Source organism: Stigmatopora argus, chromosome 3, assembly GCF_051989625.1.
Source record: "Stigmatopora argus isolate UIUO_Sarg chromosome 3, RoL_Sarg_1.0, whole genome shotgun sequence".
Classification (NCBI taxonomy): Eukaryota; Metazoa; Chordata; class Actinopteri; order Syngnathiformes; family Syngnathidae; genus Stigmatopora; species Stigmatopora argus.
In genome coordinates, this window is record NC_135389.1 from 6282394 (window position 1) to 6307794 (window position 25401).

At 37.9% G+C, this 25401-nt stretch overlaps 1 protein-coding gene across 3 annotated transcripts; it reads left to right on the forward strand.

The window, feature by feature from the left end:
• Nucleotides 1-74: 74 nt before the first annotated feature.
• Nucleotides 75-24968, forward strand: ccdc73 (coiled-coil domain containing 73). Of its 3 annotated transcripts, XM_077597178.1 has the most exons (21): nt 75-302; nt 5102-5180; nt 6667-6807; nt 8546-8617; nt 8716-8787; nt 9415-9450; nt 9607-9681; nt 10520-10558; nt 12571-12706; nt 13333-13412; nt 13569-13694; nt 14278-14337; nt 14530-14634; nt 14857-14928; nt 15075-15188; nt 16059-16230; nt 16456-17903; nt 18455-18515; nt 18601-18737; nt 20934-20998; nt 22886-24968. In XM_077597178.1, the coding sequence occupies exons 2-21, from the start codon at nt 5148-5150 to the stop codon at nt 23043-23045; spliced, it is 3204 nt and encodes a 1067-aa protein (XP_077453304.1). In that variant the 5' UTR covers nt 75-302; nt 5102-5147; the 3' UTR covers nt 23046-24968. The 3 variants fall into 3 exon arrangements, with proteins under 3 accessions (XP_077453304.1, XP_077453305.1, XP_077453306.1); XM_077597179.1 differs by lacking the exon at nt 13569-13694 and having other exon boundaries at nt 76-302; XM_077597180.1 differs by lacking the exons at nt 13569-13694; nt 14278-14337 and having other exon boundaries at nt 76-302; nt 14578-14634.
• The last annotated feature ends 433 nt before the right edge of the window (nt 24969-25401 follow it).

Sequence of the window (25401 nt, forward strand, 5' to 3'; positions counted from 1 at the left end):
TATCGTGATAAGTTAAATTAAAGGCTCCAATGAATTTTCCTTTCATTTTGCGCAGATTTAAAAATGTTCCAATTAATTATTATTTAAATTAATTATTATTTTTTATACTATAGTCAGTTTTCTAGACCAGTAGAAAATTCATTTCTTATTACAAATTATGAACGTAAGCATATAACAAATGTAATAAATATTTATTCATAGGGACGGGACAGCTGTAATCAAAAGCAAAATACCCATGATCCATTTTTACCCAAGACATCCGGCCTGTCAAAGAGCATGAACTTCGTGTAAGAGTTTCCAAGGTAGGAAGCCTTCTATATTAAATCGGTTCATTATTATATGAAGTTAGAATGTGAATAGCTTCGCTGTGACTTAAATTGTGAATAAACTGGTTACAGACATTTAATTCAAGGCTTGCATTGGTCATGCTAGCTAAGTCTATTATTAGCATTGCATTAGCAACATAGGCGGCCCGGTGAATGAGTGGTTAGCGCGTAAACTTCATGATCATTATAAAGTCATCAAAAGTTTATTAAAAGGAATCAAATAAGATAATTTGTAATTTTTGCATCGACCTTACGTTGCCAAAAGTTGAAGTCCGTGGAGCCTAAACATCTTTCAGTTCAGGTGACATAAAAATAAGTTACTATAATGACTTCGATATCTTATTTGACAATTTACTCCCTCTAATATAAATTCAATGTCCTAATTTTACACCAGAAGCAGTTTTGTGATCAGACAGGCATTACATTAGCAAATTTTAAAGTTTGTGGAACCAAACAACTATAGGTTCGTGTAACGCGAAAATAAGCAACAAAACGACTTTAAATTATTTGTAAAATTATTAACAATTGTTTCTGTGTAAATTTCGATTTTATTCTTTTATTACAATGTATGAGTTATTTTTAAATTATGACTTCAATTTTGTAATAGCACAATTTTTATCACAGAATATTCAAGTGTATGACTTCTGGCAAGATAATTTCCCACCACTCACAAAAGCAAGATTGTGATTTGCTTTGTAAAAATCATAATATGATGTTTTTGCAACATTGACCACTCCTATCCATTAGCCTGGATTAAACCTTTTTCTGAATACAGTGTGTTTATGGTCAGTCAACAAAAGTCTTCTTAAACAAAGCTTTTCAAATCATCAGCTGAGAAATCTTCATTTATATCGCAATATATCGTGAACACCCAAAAAATTGCGATGTCAGTTTTTTCCCAATATCGTTCCTTCTAGTTCCAATTGAGTGATCACACTCCTTAGCCTCCCCGGGAAAGTCTATTCAGGGGTACTGCAGAGGAGAGTCCGTCGCAAAGGCGAATCTCAGATTCGGAGACCACAGGCCACTCTCTGAGTCAGGGATGAGGTCCTCCCCCAACTGGAAGAGTTTATCTCGGGATCTTGGTCACATATGAGGGAAGAATGGAGAGGGAGATCAATAGGTGGATTGGTGCTTCATATGCAGTGATGTGCATTCTGCATCGGTCCGTCGTGGTGAAGGAGGAGTCAACAATGTCCCTTCCCTCACCAATGGTCACGACTCGCAAGCTGTAAAAACAGTTACAATCTTAAAAGATCAACAGAGCTGCCAACTTCTCCGGAATTTCCAGAGTTTACACGGACAAGTACCGCAAACTCCGGAAATCACCAAAAATTGGCACTTACATTTTTTTAAAGCAACCATTTCGGAAAAGTACCAAATTTCCAATTTAACTGTCTCGAAATTGTCCCCATCGGCTTCCGCCATCTTGATTCAAACTGCACTGTAAACCGGAAGAATTCGGTAACACGAGCGCATTGTAAATCATCCGAGTTACAAGTTCTGACAAATGATTCTTCTTGTGCGATTTCAGCATGGCAATCGATTTGGATTCGATTGCGTAGGTAGACTCTATCGCTTTAACATTTCCATTTTAATTTTTTTTCACAGGGGAAGTATTATTAAGGGTATTATTATAAACCACCAGTCTTTTGTTTTGAAAAAAATCCTATCATTTCTGTGATTGTTCTAAAAGAATTAGTAGTATACAGCACTGGTAAATCTTATCAATATGCCTGCTTGGGATAAGCGCAAATGGATGGCAATTTGGATGAAACTTTTAATAAGAAACCCAGACACTCGCAGAAGTTTATTGGTTCGTATTCGACGAAACATCCCATGTTGAAGCTGTCTCCAAAAGGACTGACATTTGCACACTGCACAACATGCAAGTGCGGGTAAAGGATAAGCTGAAAAACGTATGTTAATGTTGTTGAAATTGGAATTTGCCAATAAATGATCAATTTTTTTACTTTGTTCACTTTTTTTATACTTATTTTCATTATGCTGTACTTTTTCAATAGTTTGCAAAAACACTTTCATTTGATGTAAAAATTGATTTAAATTGTCCTACGTTATTTTTTTTTTACATTTTTATATTGATTTTGCGTGAATCGCATTCACTCCGAAAATGGGACAAGTGTACTCCTGAAATGGGGTCGGTGGAGGTTGGCAGCTCTGGATAAAGAACAAATACGGTACTATATTGATGCACCTATTACCAGCTGTGCGTTAAATTAAAATTTGTTAATTAGTGGTGCACTTTATAATCCGATCCGGTTTTAATCTAGAAAATACGATACCCTAACTCAACTCAGTGTTTCCCAACCACTGTGCCGCGGCACACTGGTGTACCGTGAGCAAAGGTTAGGTGTCCTGCGGGAAATTGGAGATTGGAAAAAATCAGAGAGAAACATTTTAAATGAATATAACGAGATTAAAATTGAACAACTACAAGGTTAAAATCAAAATATGATGAATGTTAAATTATAGATTATACTATTACAAGATTCAAATTGTGAAACAGTCATTTTGTTGCTTATTTTTCTCTAACATGAACCGGAAGTTGTTTGGTTTCTAGGGCATCAACGTCTGTGTGAGCACATTTTTTTTGCGTAATATTCGGAGATTTAAGTCATATTTGGAGAAAATTTTCTTATCTCATCTCATCTCATTTTCTGAACCGCTATATCCTAATTAGGGTCGCGGGGGGTGTTGGAGATTATCCCATCTGACTCCGGGCCAGAGGCGAGGGACACCCCGAATCGGTGGCCAGCCAATCACAGGGCACAAGGACACGGACAACCATGCATACTCACACCCATACCTAGGGGCAATTTAGAGTGTCCAATCAACCTACCATGCATGTCTTTGGAATGTGGGAGGAAACCGGAGTACCCGGAGGAAACCCATGCGGGCCTGGGGAGAACATGCAAACTCCACACAGATGGAGCTCTGAGGCCGACAGGCTAACCACTCGCTCCACTAGGCTGCACAGTCAAAAAATTATGCGAATAAAAACATGACATTACTTATTTTTGCATCACTCGAACTGGAAGTTAGTCAGGATCCGCAGACATCAACTTTTGGTGACATTATGTCAGTGTGAAAAATTAGATTTTGGAATCATTTTGGAGGTTTATGTGATTCCTGCTGATAAAACTTTGATGAAAATGACTATTGTTAATATAGGCAACATAGTTTGGAATGAAAAGATTTTCAAATGGTGGTGTCCATTGAGATTTTTTCAATGCAAAATGTGTGCCACAGCTCAAAAAAGGTTGGGAAACACTGCTCTAACTATCACACCTGTAGTCATTCACACACACACACAAGCCATGAAGATGATGTATACATAACAGACACGCACACACACAATATTTTGATACACAAGCATACTTACTTTCACTTCACCTCTCTCGTCCTGGGGTCATTGTGTTGTTTTATTATTTTAAGTTAGCCGTTTGTAACAGGGATCATTAAATCCCCCAACAAGATTGATACCTGTGTAGGGAAAATGGGAGAAAAAAATCTGTTCTATTAACAGATCACTGGTTTACGGTAACCTCCCACTTCTTGCGATATTTTCCTTTTGTTTGTGTCCGTGCGTGTGTGGGGGTGTGGGTGTAGGTGCGTGTGTGCGTGTGTAATATTTGACTTATGTAGACACGTGCAGTTGTACAGAAAATGCTATTGGGTGGATTAAACTACTCAGATAATTTAAAAAGCATTGACAGAGCAAATTGTGTACTCACTGTAATTGCTTTGACCTCTATTATTGTCAATGGGGTGGTTCATTTTAATCTAGATTGGTGATAAAAGTGTTCTCTCTACAGTATAAATGCTTTAAAACAAAGAAAAGAAAAATAATGGTCATTTTACAGTCACTGCGTTACATTATAATAATTAGCAAATGCTATGAAGCCTTGAACCTAATATTCATCAAACCTAATAATTGTAAGAATCATTTGACTATTAATATGGCAGAGGAGAAAATAAGTAGTCATTAAGTACGTATTAAGTGAGAGAATACACTTTTGAGTTTGAATTAAACAACAGTCTTTTCATTCTTAATTTTCTACATTATATCTATCACATGTTCAATTCACAGTCTATATTCTCACAATCTAGATATATCGATAAGCTATTCACCTGTTAATCACAGGATATGCAGCGATAGAGATAATAATCATTCCTTCAACTACACTTTGCTTTTGTTCCTGAATCAAAATGATCTCCATAATGACTGCACGTTAGTCAGCCTCTAGACTAGAGGTGGGCAAACTATTCCACAAAGGGCCGCAGTGGCTGCAGGTTTTCATTCCAACCCATAAAGAGGACACCTTTTCACCAATCGGGTTTCCTACAAGTGCAATCAGTGGATTGCAGTCAGGTGCTCCCTTTTTTCTGCAGAAATCTCATTGGTTAAAGTGTCTGTGCTGGATCGGTTGGAACAAAAACCTGGACCCACAGCGCCCCCCGAGGACCGGTTTGCCCACGTCTTCCCTAGACCACTATAAAGTCATGGAAGTCTAGTCAAGTGATTCTCAACCCTAGTTTTTTTCCCCTCCATTTTTCTATTGAGTTTACATTGACAGGGCCAAGAAAGATCCATAGTCAGCCATAGTGTTAAAGGTAATGAAAAGGTGAACACTTAAAACTTTTACCATGGATCTTATAGGCACATAATTGAGTTTTGCATAAATTATGTGATTTCTGTTGTTTGGTGGCATGTCCTTACATTTTTCTAATGTAAAATTTGTTCCTTCGCTCAGGTGAGGAAAAACTGGCCTACATTAATCCAACATAATTGAGCACAGTATGGATTCTGGACTCCTCCCGCACAGCACACTTGTAAGTTTTACTTTATTTCCCAGTCCCAATTTTAGAAGTGCTTCATGATTTGATTCTCAACCTTTGTGCTGGGGCAGTTTTGAACATTGCAAGAGATCCATCAGTTATGTCATGCTAAAGTTTCAAAAAGGGTTAAAACTAGTTTGGGCGTTAGTCAGGGGAGATACTAAATTGGTTTCCACTCAATCTCAGGGCACAATAAAAAAAAACAACTATCTACGCTAATACTCATACCCAATGTTCCCTCTAATTTTTTGTTTGTCTGGGCAGAACGACAACCTCCCTGAGCACACTGAGTACTGGTGTGAGCAACATCATCATGGCTCGCTATGGGCACACACCAGTATCACACCTGCGATAAGCAGGTGCATGTCTACTACACATAAATGATTTAGTAAAAATAACATGTAATGATTAATATCTATGAATGGGCGGCCCGGCGGATGAGTGGTTCGCGCGTCGGCCTCACAGCTAAAAAAAATGTATTTTATTTTGTGCACTCCATATGATTTGCTGTGCGCAGAGAAGATGAGAGTAGTGCGCAATTGCGCACACGCGCAGCTTAGAGGGAACATTGCTCATACCTAAGGAAAATTTAGAGTATGCAACCTATCCTGCATTTTTATGGGATGTGGGAGGAAACTGGAGTACCCAGAGAAAAAACACAGGCACAGGGAGAACATGCAAACTCCACAGAGGAATGTTGGAACCCACCACCCATTGAACCCTTATAGTCAGAACTGTGTGGGGGCCATGTTAACCACTCTCCCAATGTGCCACCAACATCTTATTATGCTTTTTCCCTGTTTCAACTTGAGAATCTGACTTAACAATACATTGGAAACTTACAATTTTCAATGCATGGCAGTAAAATGCCATTTTTCCAATCTTTTATTTTTAATGTCGTAAGGTTCTCATTTCTTAAAACCTTAAATAGTGGGTGCTAAAATAGCGATGCAGAGTTGAGAGTGAAATCCTTTTTTGACTGTCTCCAAGTCAATTTGTTAAGTCAGATTCTCATGCAAACACACACACGCATAAATATTATGTATACTCTTTTGTGTGTATATAATATACAATATACCTATATATACATACAAGTGTTTCTTTTTTTATTAATTTGTTATGTTTCGGGCTGTCCAGTGATAAAGTGGTTAGCGCGTCATTCTCACTGTTCTGGAGTCGAGAGTTTGATCCCAGGTCGGTCTTCACCGTTTGTAGTTTGCATGTTCTACCTGGGCTTGGATGGGTTTTCTCCAGCTACTCCTGTTCCTCCCATATCCCATAATCATGCAGGGTAGGCTGGTTGAAGACTCCTAATTGCCTGTAGGTGTGAGTGTGAGCATGAATGGTTGTCCGTCTCCTTGTGCCCTGTGATTGGCTGGAATAGGCTCCAACACCCCACGCGACCCTTGTGAGGTTATTTAATGAATGTTATGTATTGAAAAGTGCCAATGTTGCTTAATGTTGAATTATGCTCAATTAGGCAGACGAAGCAGTAACCCTAGAAGAGAGGTCTTTGATAAGCACTCCGCATGAACCAGAAAAGCGACCAACCATCTTACTGCATTTGCTGGAATTTAAAACACATCTGCTTGAAGCTGTAGAGGAGCTGCATATTCGAAGGGTACAATTAAAGTAGGAGATGACTAACCTACCTTATTTATTATATAATTGTATAAAATTGTTATCATGACCTGAAAAGCTCTGTATCTCTTGGCTTCCTTGGTATGACTCATATTAGTCTATATCAGACTGAAGGTCACACATGCCATTTGGCCCTTGAACAATAAGTAACAATTTGAGTTGTTTCTCAATAGTACTGTTTATGTGTGTGTGTGGGGGGGATTCGTTTGACTCCAGATCCCACCCTCTAGCAAACGCATTAGACCTGGCAGCAGATTGTCAGTGTACTTGAAGGTTAAAGGAGCAAAAATTTTATGTTGACTGTTTTCTTGCAATTCCAGTTTTATTGTTATTGTCATGTGAACTGGAAAATCAGTCTGTTCCTCCTCAGGCATCTCCATTCAAGGCAGAGATTAAGGAGTATTGCCTGTCATCGTTTTGGTATTCCATTGGTTTGACAAGACAGTGAAAACGATTTTACGCCTACCTCACTTGTAAAGTAAAGCTATAAATGAAAGTTGTTTAGTTGGCTGTAATTTGAGTATGTTTTAATTAATGGTATCATGTGACCACGAACCATATTGAAGAGAAAAACTTTTCTGTTAGGCTATCGCTGTCAAATAATTAGTTTCATTCAAGACACAAGCAGATTCACTAATTAAAATCTTTAATAAAACAGGATGAGTGACTGCCGTCAATTTGACAGTATTTAAAGTTGATTACTGCTATTATATTACTGTTTTATGTTATTAGTTATGCTAAAATGTATTTTCATTTCCAGTATACATTCTTATCAAGGTAAATCTATTGTGGTCTTTTTGGATTTTCATGGAACTTGTACATTCAGTAAAGCTTCAATATGTTGTCAACATCAATGCATAAAGATTATTTCTTAAAGGAAAAATAATAGCTCAATCTTGTACCCTCCTTTTTTTGCAGCAAGGGCTGATAGCACAATTTAAGGGTATAAAAAAACTTGTTGTCACTCATTAGCAATTGGACGATAAGCGGTAAGCCCTGTCAACCATTCAAATTATGGCGGCATGCATGAACAATGACTAAGGGGATCATTTTGAGAATTAACAAAACTCGACACAAATATTTGTCAAATATTAAAATTTATGACAATTGTACAGCATATATTTTTCTTCATCTGATCACCTGATGTATGTTTTTACTTTTGTACTATACCTCCTGTATTTTGACTGCATTGTTCACTGGGGGGGCGGCCCGGTGGAGCGAGTGGTTAGCGTGTTGGCTTCACAGCTCTGGAGTCCTTGTTTCAAATCCAGGTCACGTCCATCTGTGTGGAGTTTGCATGTTCCCCCCCTGCGTGGGTTTCCTCTGGGTACTCCGGTTTCCTCCCACATTCCAAAGACATGCATGGTAGGCTGATTGGACACTCTAAATTGCCCCTAGGCATGGGTGTGATTCTGCATGGTTGTCTGTCTCCTTGTGCCCTGCGATCGGCTGACCACCGATTCAGGGTGTCCCCTGGCTCTGGCCTGGAGTCAGCTGGGATAGGCTCCAGCACCCCCCGCGACCCTAATGAGGATAAAGCGGTTCAGAAAATGAGATGAGATGAGAGATTTTCACTGGGTTCTTCACATTGAGTGTATAGTTGGATTCAGGTGGCTTTTAAAAAATAGAAACAGCAAATAACATTTTTATGGAATATTGTTTTGTTGAACTTCAGTTTTTTAAAAACATTTTTAACCACAAATCTTTTCATGGTTCAGGATGCAGAAACACAATTTGAGAACCAGATTAGTAAAGTGGTGTTGGAGAAACAGGAGATCGGGTGGAAGAAGGTTAGACTGGGCGTCAGTGTTTACATGTCAGAATTCAAGATGAATGTTTTTACAAATGCTCTTGTCATTTTTTTGTGTTGTTTCTCTGATCACAACAGGAGTCATTACAACACCAAATGATAACAGCTGCAAAGCACCATGCAGAGGCTCTCATCAATGTTGAAAAACAGGCATGTTTCATAATCAATTTCAAAGCGTTACTTCTAAATGAAGATAAATTAAAGTGTTTCTGTTAGGCCTATTTGGAAATGTAACTGGTTTACACATGTACTTTTCTTCACTTTTGAATTTAAAATCATTATCTACTTGTCCTTATGCCCTGCCATTTACTTATTAAAGAGAACAATTTACAAGCCAGGCGGTCCAGCGGGTGAGTGGTTAGCGTGTCGGCCTCACAGTAGGGCACCTGGGTTCAAATCCAGGTTGGTCCACCTGTGTGGAGTTTGCATGTTCTCCCCGGGCCTGCGTGGGTTTTCTCTAGGTACTCCCGTTTCTTCCCACATTCCAAAGACATGCATGGTAAGCTGATTGGACACTCTAAATTGCCCCTAAGTATGAGTGTGAATGTGAATGATTGTTTGTCTCCTTGTGCCCTGCGATTGGCTGGCCACCAATTCAGGGTGTCCCCCGCCTCTGGCCTGAAATCCGCTGGGATAGGCTCCAGCACCCCCCGCGACCTTAGTGAGGATTATCGGTTCAGAAAATGAGATGAGATGTACAAGCTGTACAGGATTTCTTTAAAAAATACATTTCTTTTATTACCCTCAGACAACTTATATCTTGTTATTTTTTTCAAGTTTCAGATAAAAATAAGAAACACAGAAGAAGAAAAGGTAAGACCATCCTATTTCCAGTGATATCAATTACTGTTTTGGTAGTAAATTTTCTCATCCCAATTGCACCCTCTTGGCCCCTGGAACACATTCTTCTGCCCTGAGCTGTAGCATTTATTGTTTTTTGACACTCAGACAAATGATGTAACATTGCAGGGGAAATTCCAGGTCATTTCTGAGTTAAAAGAGAAGGAGATTAGCAACTTGAAAGAAGAGCTGAAATCACTCCAGGTACTAAACTCTCTGTCCATTTATTCTATTCAGACCATGGCATTTATGACTTCATTTTTTTCTCATTCCTGTTTAAAAAAATGAACTCATGATTTACAGTAGATCTGTTATGAAACAGAAGTCCTCTGCAAAGTCAAGCGCGGATGGTCTGAGCCAAATTAGCTCCTATAGTATTTGTCCTCGGGCTCGTCGCCACAGAGGTGACAAATAGTCATAACCCATGGGCCACTGCACTAAAAATCATCCTGTATGGAGACAATTGTGCCTTTTTTCAGGAAATTCTATTCAGGAGACATTAACTACCATGTAGTCATATGGGCCACTTACACAGAGACACCTTGACACCACTCTGCAACAGTTGTGTTGTGGATTGGCGAAAAGTTTGACATAAACGATGAGACCGTAAAGGTTAGACGTAAGATATGGATCAATTCGATTCCGGCAGTAGTCCGCTCGGTTTTCCCACTAGGTTACAGAATTGCTAATTCCTAGGGCTAACAACTGGTTCAAGAATTAAAGAACTCCAAAGTCCTTCATTGATATTTGTGCATTTAGATTAGTTTGGCTCCAAGTTGATTATATGTTGATATTTTGATGTAGAAGTACATAATACAATACATCTTTGAGTCAACTCAAATAATTGGAGTAAAAACAAAATAGTTGTACCTTAAATTCTGTTCTGTGTCATGTATGTTCTTCTGTCCGTATGGGATGCTGTGTGTATATTAATGATGATTTTTAAAAAAAGTATTAGCAAACACTTTCTGGGCGAACTCTATAGCAATCATCATCATGATACATAACTGTCATGTCAATTTTGCTGTGCATTGTCTTGCAGCTTCTGAAGTACAACTTTGAAAAGAAAGCCAATGAGTTGGTAAGGAGGCTTTAAACTTGTTCCAATCGTTGAGAGTTTGCTAGGTGGGAGTGAGAAAAATTAAATCAGTGTGGAGAAATAAGACCTGCCTTTAGATGGAGGATCTCATTTCCACTAGCGGAGAGGGAGAGTGTGACACTTGAACTGCCATGACATTATTAAAATATTTTATAACACGACCTCGCTCCGTTGAACTCTCTACGGCAGTGGCAGTCAGGGAGTTACAGAAAGGGTGGTTTATTGGGATGGAAGGGAGTGAAATGAGAGTCAAGGGAGTGAATTATTGAAGAACGAGTGATACAGACAATCAAACTGTAATGACAGTCTGAAAAGTGCTAAAGCTCCATGAGGCATGGACTTTGCTGATGCCTTCATCCCTCAAAGACATTGCCCATGTTCACACTTGAGTCTCAACTGTTTTGACTGGAGTATTGTTTCTCAGAGTAGATAATCATTTTCACTTCTTGTTTTGCTTTGTGATGTCAAGCATATAATTGTTTACCTCAACCTCTTTAACAACTTTATTCAAGGGACAAAGTTATAACAGTTCCAAGGAGCGAATTCCATTTTCATTTTGTGGCATTGACAAATGAGGACCCTGGCTAGATTTGTACGAATTTTCACTGCATTCATAGGGACCTACATTGGGCCTTATTGTGGCACACCATCTAACTCTAGACCTGTCTGAGATTCAAATGACCTAGATCAGCAGTCCCCAACGTTTTTCTCACCGCAGACCAATGAAGCTCTTCATGTTTACTCGCGGACTGGCATATGGGGAGGGCGACAACTTAAGACAAATGCTTGGGGGCGTTGCAAGGACGACGCCCACACCGAGAAAAAAAAAAACAAGTCTGAAGCATAATAGCAATTATTTATTATTATTATAAGAACTTTTCACATTTCAAGTAGGAGGGTGAGATTGGAAACGTTCATATTTATTTCTCTGATGGACAGACACCAAGCGGCTCACAGACCGATACCGGTCCATGGACCGGTGGTTTGGGCCCACTGACCTAGATAAATGATAATTTTCAGATAATAAAGAGTCAGGTAGAATAAGGCATGCATATGATTGACAGCTGGAGATTCTGTGTGGCAAGACAGGAGTGCAACATAAAGAAAGGCTTTTTCCCAAATTTTGCATCTGTATTTTAATACATCTACTTGGCGATAACACTATCACAGATTTTTACACACTAAGTAAATTATATAATCTTGTCAAGAGAGTATTTGAAAAAAAAAATACAAAAAACCCTACTAGACTCAAACAGATCCCTAACTATTGAAATAGTCCAAAAAACATAATTGGTTAAAGAAAAAATTGATAAATGTTGTGGAACAGAGTTCTTAAAAAGATGATGACCAGAGGCTTACCGGTTTTCCTTTATGTGGTCAATTCACTCAGTTAACCGCGAGGTCAAATGGAAAAAAATAGGGTCTTATATCGGCAGTGTTTGTGTTATACCGATTTCATGAACAAAACACCTATTAACCATTTCTCGATAAGACAATTTCATTTCTTGTGGGAAAAAACAACTGAAATGCGGCCCACCACTTTGACGAAACTGAACAGACAAGGACGCAGTGCACGATAGGGCCTCCTCCGGTGATGTCACTCTGTAGCAACTCTTGCTTTCTGACCAACAATTAAATGAAATTAAAACTTTCTTGCACCTTTTTGTTTTATTTTAGAAAAAAAACGATTGAGGGGTATGGCTCAGCAAAGTCCAATTTATCGAATTCAGTTAAGTCCCCCTGCAGATGTAGTCCGACTTAAAATTTGCAGGTGTTTTTTTGGGGGGACATAACTGTGAAGTTCCACTTCTAATATTGCTGGAGACTTGTGTACCTAATTTCAAACCACGTACACTTAGGTATGTACTAGCAATAAAATATATTTGCGGCGTGTTGTATGCCGAAGGACACAGGATCAGTCCACTAATAAAGGGCCCATTATGTTTGTTTTATGCAGAGCTGTGGTTAATATTTCTGTTGTATTTCTTCCACAGGAACAGAAACAAACTTTGCAGAGTCGGTCAAAAGACCGTCACCTAATCCAAATAGGAGAGATTGAGAAACGCTTTGCTGCTCTAGCAAGGCAGTGTTCCACACTCAAGAAATCCCATACACAGCTAGAGGAGAATGGTAATTAGAGGATATGTACAAATAAAATATAACTATACGTAAATAGTTTTGGGGTTTTACATTTATATGAAGTGAAATTGAACTTAATAACTGAATCAACACTTTTATATACATATTAACATTCCAGAATACTGAATTCTGGGACAAAGTTATAGACAACATTTACTCACTATCTTTTCCCTTTGGGAACTTAGTCTGTCACACACACGCCAGTTTGTTTGCAACAGTCACCAATTTATTTAGCCATACACCACCCTGAAAGAAATGAATCGTCGGCTATGATGCAAATCTTGGTTGACAGATTTTTTTTTTTCAACACATTTTAAAAGTATTGGAAAGCATTAAAATTGTCTGTTTCGCATTTGCCCTCATTCAGAAACCATATTTAAATTAAAATATTAGTAACTGGTTACCCGTAGGACGTATGGTTAGAGCGTCCACCTCACAGTTCTGCGGTCGAGGCTTCTATCCCAGGTTTGCCCTCACGTGGGTTTTTTCCGGGTATTCTGGTTTCCTCTCACAACACAAAAAGATGCCGGTTGGGCTGGTTGAACACTAAATTGTCCATAACATTCTTTCTGTCCCACTGACATCAGATGTTTTTTTGTGTATGCTTTGTACACCAGTTGATGAAGTCATGAAAAGAAATACGAAACTAACAGCTACAAATGAAAAACATGAAGCAACCATTCAAGGTTTAGTGAAGGTACCGGAGATTTTTTTTTTAAAATTCAGCAAAAGATGAATAATGCATATGTATGATCATTTCATCAGGTTCAAAATAGGTGACATCTTGGTTGTACAAAATTCATCAGCTTTTTAACTCTTTAAGCAGTTAGTTTGAAACACTCATGCTTCTCAGGAGTTGGAGGAGGTCAACACCAAACTGATTCAGACAAAGTTGTCATTGGTTCAGCAGGACAACTCCAATGGCATAATGAACCAGACAAAGCAGCATTTAAAACAACTGAGCTATAAGTTGAGCATGGTAACCACCAATTTACAAAAATTTAATTGTGTTGGTAAATCACAGACAAACACGTTTGTCATTCAGTGTTTCAAATAAGTACCATATTTTCTCGCATATAAGCCGTATTTGAAAAAAAAAACCTGAATCAAGGCTACGTACGGCTTGTGCACACAAGACTTACAGCGTTGCTATACTCTACACCAGTAGAGGTCGGTAAATTAACATTTACTATTTGGTGGTTATTTTCTGTTTTGCTGTAAGAAAACAACCATTACTGGATGAATTACTAACTTCCTTATGATATTGATCCTAATAATGTGGTTTTGATTCATACAGTATCTCAGAAACACCACGTGTGATCATTTTTCTTAAGATTTTCCCTTCAAAAGTAACACTTCTGTACTCCCTATAATAACCAAGAAAATGGAGGTGAAATTATGAATCAGGGGGTGGCTTATACGCGGGAAATTGTAAAATTCAACGATTTTAAGGCAATTTTAAGGGTGCAGTTTATACACGGGGGCGGCTTATGCGGTAAAATACGGTATGTGTAAAGAGGCAAAATACTAAACGGGAAATCAACCAGTTTTGAAATGTTTAGGAAAAGGAAATGAATAACAAACTACGAGAAGAGAACGTTGCCAAGACTTCAGAGAAACAAGTGAGTAATTCAACTAAGTGACAAGATGACAATTATAGTCTGTAATTTATGTCAAAATGTCCATGTTTTCATGTCAATACATTGCATTTTTACATAAAACATACCAATATTATTAAACAAGATAGGTTGCTCTTGTTGCCTTGCTTTACTGGATATACAGTATGTTAATGTTGCATTTGTGTAACTGTCCAGGAGGTTATTAATGTCCTGCAGTACACCCAGCAGTTCTTTTTGAACCAGGTACATGCTGTGAATAGACTAGAGCTGCAGCTGCAGACACAGGAGGGACAGTACAAGGTCAGAACTATAGTTCCCATGCTATAATTATTTTTATGAACATTGCCCAGCCATTGCCCCCTCTTTGGTTTTATGAATGTTCCTTATTTTTTTGCATCATCGTAAAAAAACAACTGAAAAAAAATATTTTATTTCTTTCTGTGTATGTTTTAGACACTTTATGCAATATAATTGAACAACTTTTATTCAAAATGTTTTTTGTGTGATTAATTTTTTCTGCAGGCTCTTGAGCAAGAACATGAAGAGATGCGAGAGAAGACCAAGTCAATGAAAGAAAAAATTACTCATTTGATGGTAAGCTTTTCTTGTGGTTTATCCTTATGGAATTGACAAAGAGATATTATTCTGTTAAAGGGGCCGTTTTATATTGTGATTTAAAAGGAACTCATCTTGGTGGTGGTATTTGTAACAAAAGACAATGTTTTTGTTTTACGGTGTAGAGAGTACAGCAAGAATTTCAAGCACTGAAAGAAGTACATGATGACCTTCAACAAAAGCTCAATGAATTGTCTGCACAGGTCAAAGTGCAGGCCCACACTATAAATGAGTTAGAGGTATGCATTTTCTTGGCGTGATTGTTATGCATTGGGGGAAAATGATCAATTATAGCTGCTGTTCCTTACATAACCTAATTGGGAAACCTTAACAAATATACTTAATAGAAGCCTTCAAATGCAGAAGTACCGCAGTTTTACATTTTAAAGGTGTCCTTCCATGTCATTTAATATGTTCCCACTGTTTCCTGCAAAAGATGGCTAAGACCTGTGTAACCTGGTTGATGTTTGTCATCAATCTGATTTGTAATTTGATTGTAATTGCTATAGCAAAGAATACAGCTCTGCAACCGATCATCTTTAAAAGCAGTGAAGATGTAACGTAGGAGTCGGCAAACCGGTTCTCAGGGCCCAAAGTGGGTCCTGTTAAACCAATGAGGTTTTTGTGAAAACAAGAAGCGATCTGTTGATTGCACTTGTAGGACGCAAGGTTAGTAGAAAGGATTCCTCTTGATGGGTTCGAACGAAAACCACCCAGTTTAACCACCTCTGGTGTAACGTCATACCGAACATTATGCAATGACGTCTCACTTTTTGATTTCTGCACACCCACTCGCTAATGGTCATGTGAGGCCTTAATATAATAATCATTTGGCCACTGAAACACAGTTTAACTTTAAATTAATTTAAAATTCAATCAGGTACGCCACTCGTTGATGAAAATCTACAATCCAAATAAAATAGCAGTAAGAAAGGAGATTTTGAGTATTTTTAATATGAATGTTCTCGGATACCAGATAAAATGACATCAGAAGTCATGAAACATATTTCTATAAATTAATCATTCAAGGTCACCTTTAGGCATGTGAATGTTTCTTCTTAGCCGCACGATAGATTGCATTTGAATGTAGCATCTGTCTTTTTACTCAGATTTTCCCAAGTCTAGCTGCGGGATCGAGAAGGAGACCTCCTGATGAACCCAAATCCAGCTCCATGCTCTCTTTCTTTGGCAGCCTGCAAAACTCAGCCGTTTCTCAGAACAGAATACTGGACTGTCTGGAAGATACGAGTGCTAAGACTAAACTGGATGGTGAAATGGGAGGTCAGCCAACATAATATAAACAAAGAGATGAACATGCTTTATCACTTGTTGTTCTTCAAGGATTTAGCACATTATAATATTTTAGACACTTGGCAAGAATTTAACAGAAAAAATACAGATGCATTTAGTTGTTTTGTTTATGTACTGGCCATATTTTGGTCAAAGCAGTGTATAACTAAAAGTTAAAATATATATTTTCTGTACTTATACAGTGTGTTCTTTCAGGACAAGGACCCCTAAAGCACGATGAGTCTTTTGAAACTCAGCTACAAGTTCAATGTGAGATGGCCTTTTCAATTCAATCACCCAAAAATTTCCTGGGACTGTCGGAAACAATAGACAGCTATGATACCCCTTTGAATACAGACAAAAGCATCTCCAATGAAGTGCCAAATGTGATTAGCTCCATTTCACATCAGCCAGCTAATGACGTGGGTATCACTGAAAGCTTACTAGATAGAATCAACACACCAAATACAGACTTGTCGAGCAATGACCTACAGACCAACAATAGAAGGCATAAAGATGGGAGCACAAGCCAAAACGAAGCAGACAGCGTAGCAAAGGAGAACGTGAAAAATACAAGCGAAAAAATTGAAGGGTCTACAAATGAAAACCAGTCAAAGAAGACAGAAGATGACCTGGAAGAGATATGTGTTGACGAGCGGGATGAGATTCCTATTTCCCAAACTGCAAATAGTGGGAACATTCAAGAAAAAAGCAGTTTGTGTGCACACAAACCTAAACAAGAAACAACAGCAGAGTTCAGGTATGGAGAGAATGAAGGAGGAAAGACAGGAACAGAGATGGAGGGCCAGGCAACTTGCAGCCTTAAGAGCAACACCTCACCGGACATTGACGCTATGGTCATCAGCGCGGGAACAGACACTGTCTGTGAGCCGGAATGTTATCAAAACCTCACAGAGAAGGTTGCTGACAACAGTCTTGTAAACATAACAGAAGGGCAGCTACTTATAGAATTTAATTTTGCTGTAGACCAAAGTCTCAATAGTGGGGATATTTCACTTGCACAAGATGCTCAAGATTCATGTAAATCTGAGCTCCAAACCAATGCAGAGAGAGTCAAGTCATCACCAACTGGGGACCATTCAGTGATTGAGAAAACTAAACAAGTGGGAGTGGATGAATCAATATCTACTGTTCACACAACATTTTCAGAGCTTCTGAGTGAATCAGCTGACTTAGTGACAAATCAGACAATGGCAGAATATACTAATTTTGAGGAGGTCAAGAAAACTATTGTTGAGCCGGGAATTCAATCTCCTGATGAGGGTATACAAGAAGTGTCAAATGGAGTAACAGCCATTTTTGAAAGTGATGCATGCCAGGAGGTATGTGGGATAAACTCCCAAAGGGAACCTGTTACTTCTAAAGAAGATTTGATAATTTCCAACCCAGACAATGGAGAGGCTTCAAAGAAAATTGAAAGTGATTTATCAGGGTCATTACAATCAAATAATGGTCTTGTGGAAACACTTGATGTTGGCACTATATGCCTTCAGCAGCCTGTTATAAACGAAACCCTTTGTGATGCTGTAGAATTACCCGCTTTGCCTGTTTTAAAGACTCATCAGCCATCATTTGACTGGCATGCTTCTAAACAGATGCTATCCATGGATACTCCTGACTCCATTCTGCAGTCAAATGTTCAGGTACACTTCTAGCAAAATCTGGGTAAAAAATAGGGGGGGGGTTCTGGAACCTATCTCAGCTGACTTCGGGACACCCTGAATTGGTGGCCAGCCAATCGCACATAGTGCATTTTCAAGTGTATCATTTTAGCTGCTTATATTTCAAGTCCATAGATGTAGCTCGTAATTAATAGGTTTAGGTTTTGTTGCATGGCACACATTGATTGAATGTACTAGGAAAGACAAGTATTAACAATGTAACCATTAGGTACAGTAAGAAAATCATTACCTCCATCAGCAGGTGACCTACAGAGGCACAGATTATGTATTTGGTCTGTTATTTCTGTTTGCCAGAATGTTTATTTTCATGATTACTCAAAAATAAAGAAAGAGATTTTCAATTTCTATGATATACACTTGTAATATCAAACTGAAGAGGATTAACATTTGGGGTCAAAAGAAAGATAACAGGGCTAAACATTGGTTTGCCTGTATTTTTTTTGTTCAAGATAACTCAAGAAAGAAGAAAAGGATTAATATCAAATATTCTTATTTCACCTTTGTGTTTTCAGAAGTCCCCTGTGTCAGAGCAAAATGCAAGCAATGCTCTCTGCTCAACCCAGCACAGTAAAGGTAATGATTATGTGAGCTATAGACTTTTTTTGTGGAATAGAGACTGCCTAATGTTCATAACTTTACATACTTCCGTTCTTCTTAGAACCCTTGATGATTATCAGAGCATTCGACTTGTTGAAGGCCTCCAAGGCCTCTGCATCCACAGGATTTGGATGGAAACATAAGCTGACTGGCTGGAACGTTTTTGGAAAAAACTTCAGAGACACAGCAGCAACAGATGTAAGTTTCTAAATCATTTTTCTAAACACTAAGGCCACCACTTTGTACGCCAAAATTACTATTACTATGCAGTTTTATCACAAATTTCACCCGACTCAAAAATGTGAAAAATACATTTTCACAGTAAATAACCACTGCATGAGACATTGACGGGCTTAGATGACATCGTTACATAGATATTTTTTAAATATATAAATATTTATCCGAGTGGTTAGCACGTCGGCCTCATAGTACTGATATTGAGGGTTCAATTCCAGGTTCAGACCTTCCTGTGTGGAGTTTGCATGTTCTACTTGGGCTTGCGTGTTTTTTTCACTGGATACTCAGGCTTCCTCCCACAGGCCAAAAACATCCATGGTAGGCCAATTGAACACTATGAGTATGCACGTGAATGGTTGTCTGTCTCCTTGTGTCTTGGCCATTGGTTGGCCACCAATTTAAGGTGTCCCCTGCCTGCTTCCCATAGTTGGCTGGAATGGGCTCCAGCCTCCCCCGTGACTGTTGTGAGGATAAGCCGTACAGAAAATTAATTCATGAATATTTATTTGAAATAATATTCAATATGAACACCTGAAACTTTGTTTAGCAAATTCTGATACCCCTGGCCTCACAGTCTGGAGGTGCGAGCCATATAAATGTAAGCTTTAAAAAAATATTTTGTATTTGTAAAATATTGAAAAAAAAAAAGTTGGAACACTTAAGTAGCCAAAGTCTTTCCAGCGATGCCTCACTCACTTGTGATTAGTTGTGCTGCACTCTGACAGAACATTCCTCGACACCACAGTGACGATAACATCGTGTTCAAAGGAAAAATAGACACATCCAGGAAAAATATCCAGTAGCTGAAAATTTACTTTATATTTACATTACAAAGGTTCACTAGGTCCAATAAAAACATTTGGTTCTACTGTAACGAAATATCCATCAGCTTTACTTTGACATTGAGTTTTTTTGTGCTTTGAGATGGGCCTGACAAGGTTAAACTGTGGCATAACACATTTTTTCAAAATCAGCAAACTCTTCCAAAAAAATAGTAGATTGGGTTCAAGGCGTTCAATTTATTTGGTAAAATACGGATAACTTAATTGAAAATTTTGAGAAATCATTGACAATAAAAGCTAAATTTTAAAGTTAAATTATAGTATAGATAACAAGAAGTAATAACATTTAATAATAAAAGCAATTGGCTGGCCACGGATTCAGTGTGTCCCCCACCTAGTGCCCGAAGTCTAGGCGCTAACGCCCCCGCAACTCTTGTGAGGATAAGTGGAACAGAAAATGAATGAATGAATGGATATTATTATCTTCGACAACCTGAAAATAGTTCAGGTTCTAACCCGCCTCGTGATCAAAGTCAGCTCTCGCACACTATATTCAAGAAGAAGAAGCAGTACAAAGAATGAGTGATATTATTATGGTTATGTGTAATCATTAAGTCAGAGTAACCACTCTAACAAAGGGCTAATTCATGAAAGATTTTTACTATCTAAGGCAAGGCCTGTCACATCTCCTACTATGTTACTGTGACCACGTAATAAAATCTACATTAATGACTTTAGTGGTCAGATAAGTATAGATAAAATCACCTATATCTGACCACAGCCTTAAGACAACTGAAGATGTAAAACAGGGAATGAATTATTTGTTTAGAATGTTTAATCAGGTGTAAATTGACTGATTTTTCTATGCAATCTTCGGATACATCCTGTTTTTAGACAACCTAAATGTCATTTAAAAAATGTTGAACTATAATTGTGTCTCCTTTTCAATATTCTAATTTGATTATCTGCCCCTTACATGTCAGTTGTTGTGCTTTTATGCACCTGCATTTTCACTCATACAAAAACATTTCACACATTCCCATTCACTTCTCTTAACCTTGCCTGCCATCGCTTTTGGTTTATTAGAACCAGGTGCACATTATTCAGGGAGATGTAGTGCAACATAGTTGAAGTGTGAGAAACAAAATGGTCCAGTAATGTAAAAAGACTAAATTCCTAATCCTGGCTGGACTCTTAATAGTGGGAACTTTACATGAGCTCAGTCTGGGCCTGGATTATCTCTTCGAAGTAGATACTGTTTATTGTCTGCGTTTTCTGTGTCCATCAGTTAGAGTTCGGCAAGAGGCCTTGTGGAAGGCAAGATATTACACAACAATGGGATTTACAGTTCTCTTGTTTTTGTGTCCGTGTATAGAAAGGAGGAGCGTCATTGTCTGCTTCTACATGGCCAGTCTCCAGCACATGGTCAACTCCTTCTGGGTATGTGTGTAGTATAAACTGGATAAATAAAAAAAATCAATGCAAATATTTAATATTTTGTTCAATGTATGATATAGTTATACCTCTACTTACGAATGCCTCTAGGTACGAAATTTTCAGGTTACGAAAGTTTTTTATATGCGAATGATTGCCTCCAGATACGAAAATGATCCAAGTTACGAAATCCCCCAAACAGTAAATGCATTTCCTTATCTGTTATTTTATTTTGAAAATATTGTCGCGGATGCATTAATTCTCACTTTAGAATCTCACCACACTCTACTGGGCTCTCGTTGGCTCTCTCACAACAACCACAATCCATGTTTCAAGATAATCTCTTACATACTTGTCAACCTCAGCTCAATGTTCCCCTTGTTAATGATTGCAAATCTCCTTATAAAGCGATTAAAAAAAACATACAAATCCAACGCGGTATATATTTACACATAAGGCACACGTTCATTCATTCATTTTGTGAACTGCTTTATCCTCTCTTTAAAAGTCTAAAATGTACTACAAAATGAACGTTAGAATGAATATTGACATTTGACACTTCAAATGTACGTTGCAATATTATGCCTCAATTCAGCACTTCTAATTTTCCACCCATCGTGGATTATGCTGAGATGTAGCGAGAGAACTATTTAGTATACAGACACTCCCCTACTTACGAACATTCAACTTACGAACAATGGTACATACGAACATGTCTGCAAATTGCGTTTAAGTCCAAAAATGTTCGCAAGTCCAATTTTGTATTTCGCGTCTTTTTCGGAGTAGTACTTCTTTCCGCCGCTAATACCGACGCCTGGCGCTGTGAGAGCTCAGCTCACCCAGCATCTACCTTCTTCTTCGTTGCAATGCGGAAGTGCGTGAATGTATCTCCAGTGTGCAAAGAACCTTTTTCATTTGTATCATTAAATATCTCATGCATCCAATATTGAATATGGTTGGTAAAAAGCTAAAGGCTTCTATTGAGGGAGTTGCAAGGAAGAGGCAAGCCATTTCATTTGAAACGAGTGGCAATAATAACGAAGCTTGATACGCGTGAGAGTGGTGAGCGTTGCACATTCAGTACCATTTATAAACAGAAAGATCGAGCAGCAGGACCCAAATATTGAACGTTGCACAAAGTTTGCAAATCAATTGAATGATGCCATACAGTGCTACTGCATCATTTATGATGAAAAAAAGAAGAAAACTGTGCAATCGTCATTAGGTCGCTTCTTTTGGCCAGTTTCTAATACATAAATCTATCTCTCTCTCTACAGTACTGTACATATTCTCTCCATTTTATTAAATTTTTTTTTTTCAGTACAAACCAATGCGTGTTACTTATACAAGCCTTAAACATACAAATGCACTTATATAAACCTTCAATATACTTATATAGGCCTTAAACATAAATTATAATACAAAATATAGCACTAAATCAACTTACAAACAAATTCAACTTATGAACAATCGGTCGGAACCAATTGCGTTCGTAAGTTGAGGAGTGTCTGTATTATACTATTTACAGTGTGTGTATATGCATGTGCGTGTGTGTGTACAGTATATAGAATAATGGTGCCAATGCATTTTGGATGACTGATGCCATTAATGTCAAACAGTAAGATAATTTTGGGTTTGATTATTCAGCCAGCTCATGCTGACTGTACAATATTACAGAATACCTGGCCTAGTTTACTTACTATACAGTACGAGATTTGTAGTTCATTGCCTGTAGTATTTTAGTTACAATTGTTTCATAGTTTTGGTGTGCAAAGACAAAAATTAAAAGCCAAAACCACATCCTTTTAAAGTGACTAAACAGCAAGGCTTGAAATCTATTTCTAAAGCTGTATATCATTTTGCTATAGTTTGTTTGCTTTCCTCTCTTCATAGGACCTCTGTCGCCATTGCACCTCCAAAATCTGATGTCCATTTGATATCCCGGGGCTCCCAGGAAGAACAGTCATCTATCAGAGCCCAGATATCAAAAATTGAACAGTTTTTAGAAACAGAAAGTGTCCACCAGTTCGAGCGAAGGCGGACACACAACTAATCCAATATGATGGTAGTGCAGGTTTAAGTGTCCAATATTAAATCAGTAGTATTCACAATGATGTTGTTCTACTTTTAGTGTGACCAGTTTTGAATATTGTTTGAATTTAAACTGGTTTTCCTTCTCCACATTCATATTTGGTGTAGCTGAAAAGGGGACACGAAAGTAGCAAATGTTTTTGTTAGAATGTCCAGTGTTCTTTAGCAAATTAAATAACCTATTGATTAATTTATTTAAGTTTAAAAGCCAAAACCAAATCCTTTTAAAGTGACTAAACAGCAAGGCTTGAAATCTATTTCTAAAGCTGTATATCATTTAATGTCCAGTGTTCTTCAGCAAATTAAATAACCTATTGATTTATTTATTTAAGTTTAGTTACTATGTTTGATCCTTGTTTTAATATTTGTATATATGTAAAAGTCATACATACATTACAAATGTTAAAATCAATTTCTTTTTAAACCTGACTTAGTTTTACACAGCCTGCTCTGATTAATAAACAACAAAGGACACGCTTTGTTGTCTGTTGTAATAGTATTAATAGCTAATTAGCATTTAGTCTTTAATGGCCAACGGGGTTAGCATGTCTCAGAGGCATTCCAACTCAACACATCTTTGCTCTTTCTCTTGCTGCAATTACAATTTAGGACATGGCCGGTCAGGAATAAAAATAACCCACACCTATTAACATAGATTTAGAGACAACAATTAACTCACCCTTGCTCATTGTGATTAGTAAACATCAATTAGTGCACATTAAGTCAAATGAAAACATTTTAATTAGCCTCTTGTTAACTTTATGTTCCCTTTGAGTATAACGTTTGGCCCCAGGTTAGAATGAGTTATCTCACCACAGATTGTTGGCCACTAATTGTAGACAAAATCCTCTCGAAATACTACAGTGAAGAAGTGGAATTGCTTGCATAGCTAATATTTTCTTTTGATTCAGCGGGTAACTCATATTTACATATTATAATCAAAGTTTCCGATTAACTATTGAGATGATCAAGTAATAACACACACACACACACAGAAAATTTTGGCATGCCACAGCAATTTTATTCTGCTTCTTCCAACCAATTTTCACTTGTCATTTTTTAGTTTGAGATCAGCATGTTGGTCACCAGAGGAGTTTGTTTACCTGATGTATGTACAGTATATATTTGAGTTGTTTACCATTATAAATATGTATATTTTTGGAACTTTCTGGGTACTAAAGGATGTGCTTCCACATCTAAGTTATCTCTGTCATGACTCGCTCTGCTAACCCATTAAAATTAATGATGCATATTTTCATGGTTAGCACAATGTCTCCCCATGGTCCATCTTCCTGCACTTACTGCTAATGAATACATCTGAGTCTTAATGCTCTCATAAAGACATCTGGTGCATTTGAGTGGCTTTGTCCACCACTGCTGACCCGTATCCTTATTGGGATCTCAGGAGTGGGTGGGTCTAAACTGGGGGAGGTGTGGAATGTTAAGGAGTTAATATTTTCACATCTACAGTTTGCTCTCACATCTAATTTCTTTGTATTCCTTTGTCACACAGGCTCACACAAACAATGGATTATGATGTGGTGCTTTGAAACAGTCAATTACCCTCTCACTAGGGAGGATACCTGCAGTTAATTACTGTTCAGTTTTTTATATGAAGAGTAAATAAGGAGACCACTGACATTCACATTCCATCAATGTGTCCCCAAGCTCACACTTTTTCTTGTTTATATTCTTCTTTATATAAGTAGTGGTGCATGGTCATATTTTGGACCATAGGGTCATAGGTAGGAAATTGCTTCACATCCTTTGCTTCATCCCTTCTTGTTTTGTTCCAGCCAGTTGATCCAGCTGCTCTGGTCATGGTGATCTAGATTATATTTCATATTTTTCCAAAAGAAAAAAATCTTTGGTATCCCTCATACAATGCATTAATTGTTTGTTATTTCTGTATTGCCTGCAGCACTTATACTGCACATCCATTGTTTTTCAAGGTCGTCTACGATTGAGTTGAAGGTTGAAAGTGTTTAAAGGTACAGCACTGAAGGACCTGGATTGACTGTGAGGCTGTGAATGACTCATTAATAAAATATGGATCCTTGGATCACTGGATGATATTTAAACAACTGGAGGGATTATGAAGGTAATGCATTAATTACAGTAATGTTACGTTGTAGTTCCAGCAGAGAGGGAGTATAGATTAAGGAGTTCGATATTGTCATTTTTATCGTTCTTTTTTTGCCTGTCGCTTAGAAATTACAAACACCACCATACCCCAAACATTGGCTTCACGATTACATGTCATTTCTAGCTCCCTAATGTCATACTTTAGCTGCCCCCTCACTCAGTTAAACCCCTCT

Coding starts and splice junctions, on each gene's coding strand:
- ccdc73 (XM_077597178.1), top strand. CDS start 5,148: ATGGATTCTGGACTCCTCCCGCACAGCACACTT. Junction 5,181..6,666: donor TCCTCCCGCACAGCACACTT/GTAAGTTTTACT, acceptor ATGCTCAATTAG/GCAGACGAAGCAGTAACCCT. Junction 16,231..16,455: donor ACTGGATGGTGAAATGGGAG/GTCAGCCAACAT, acceptor GTGTTCTTTCAG/GACAAGGACCCCTAAAGCAC.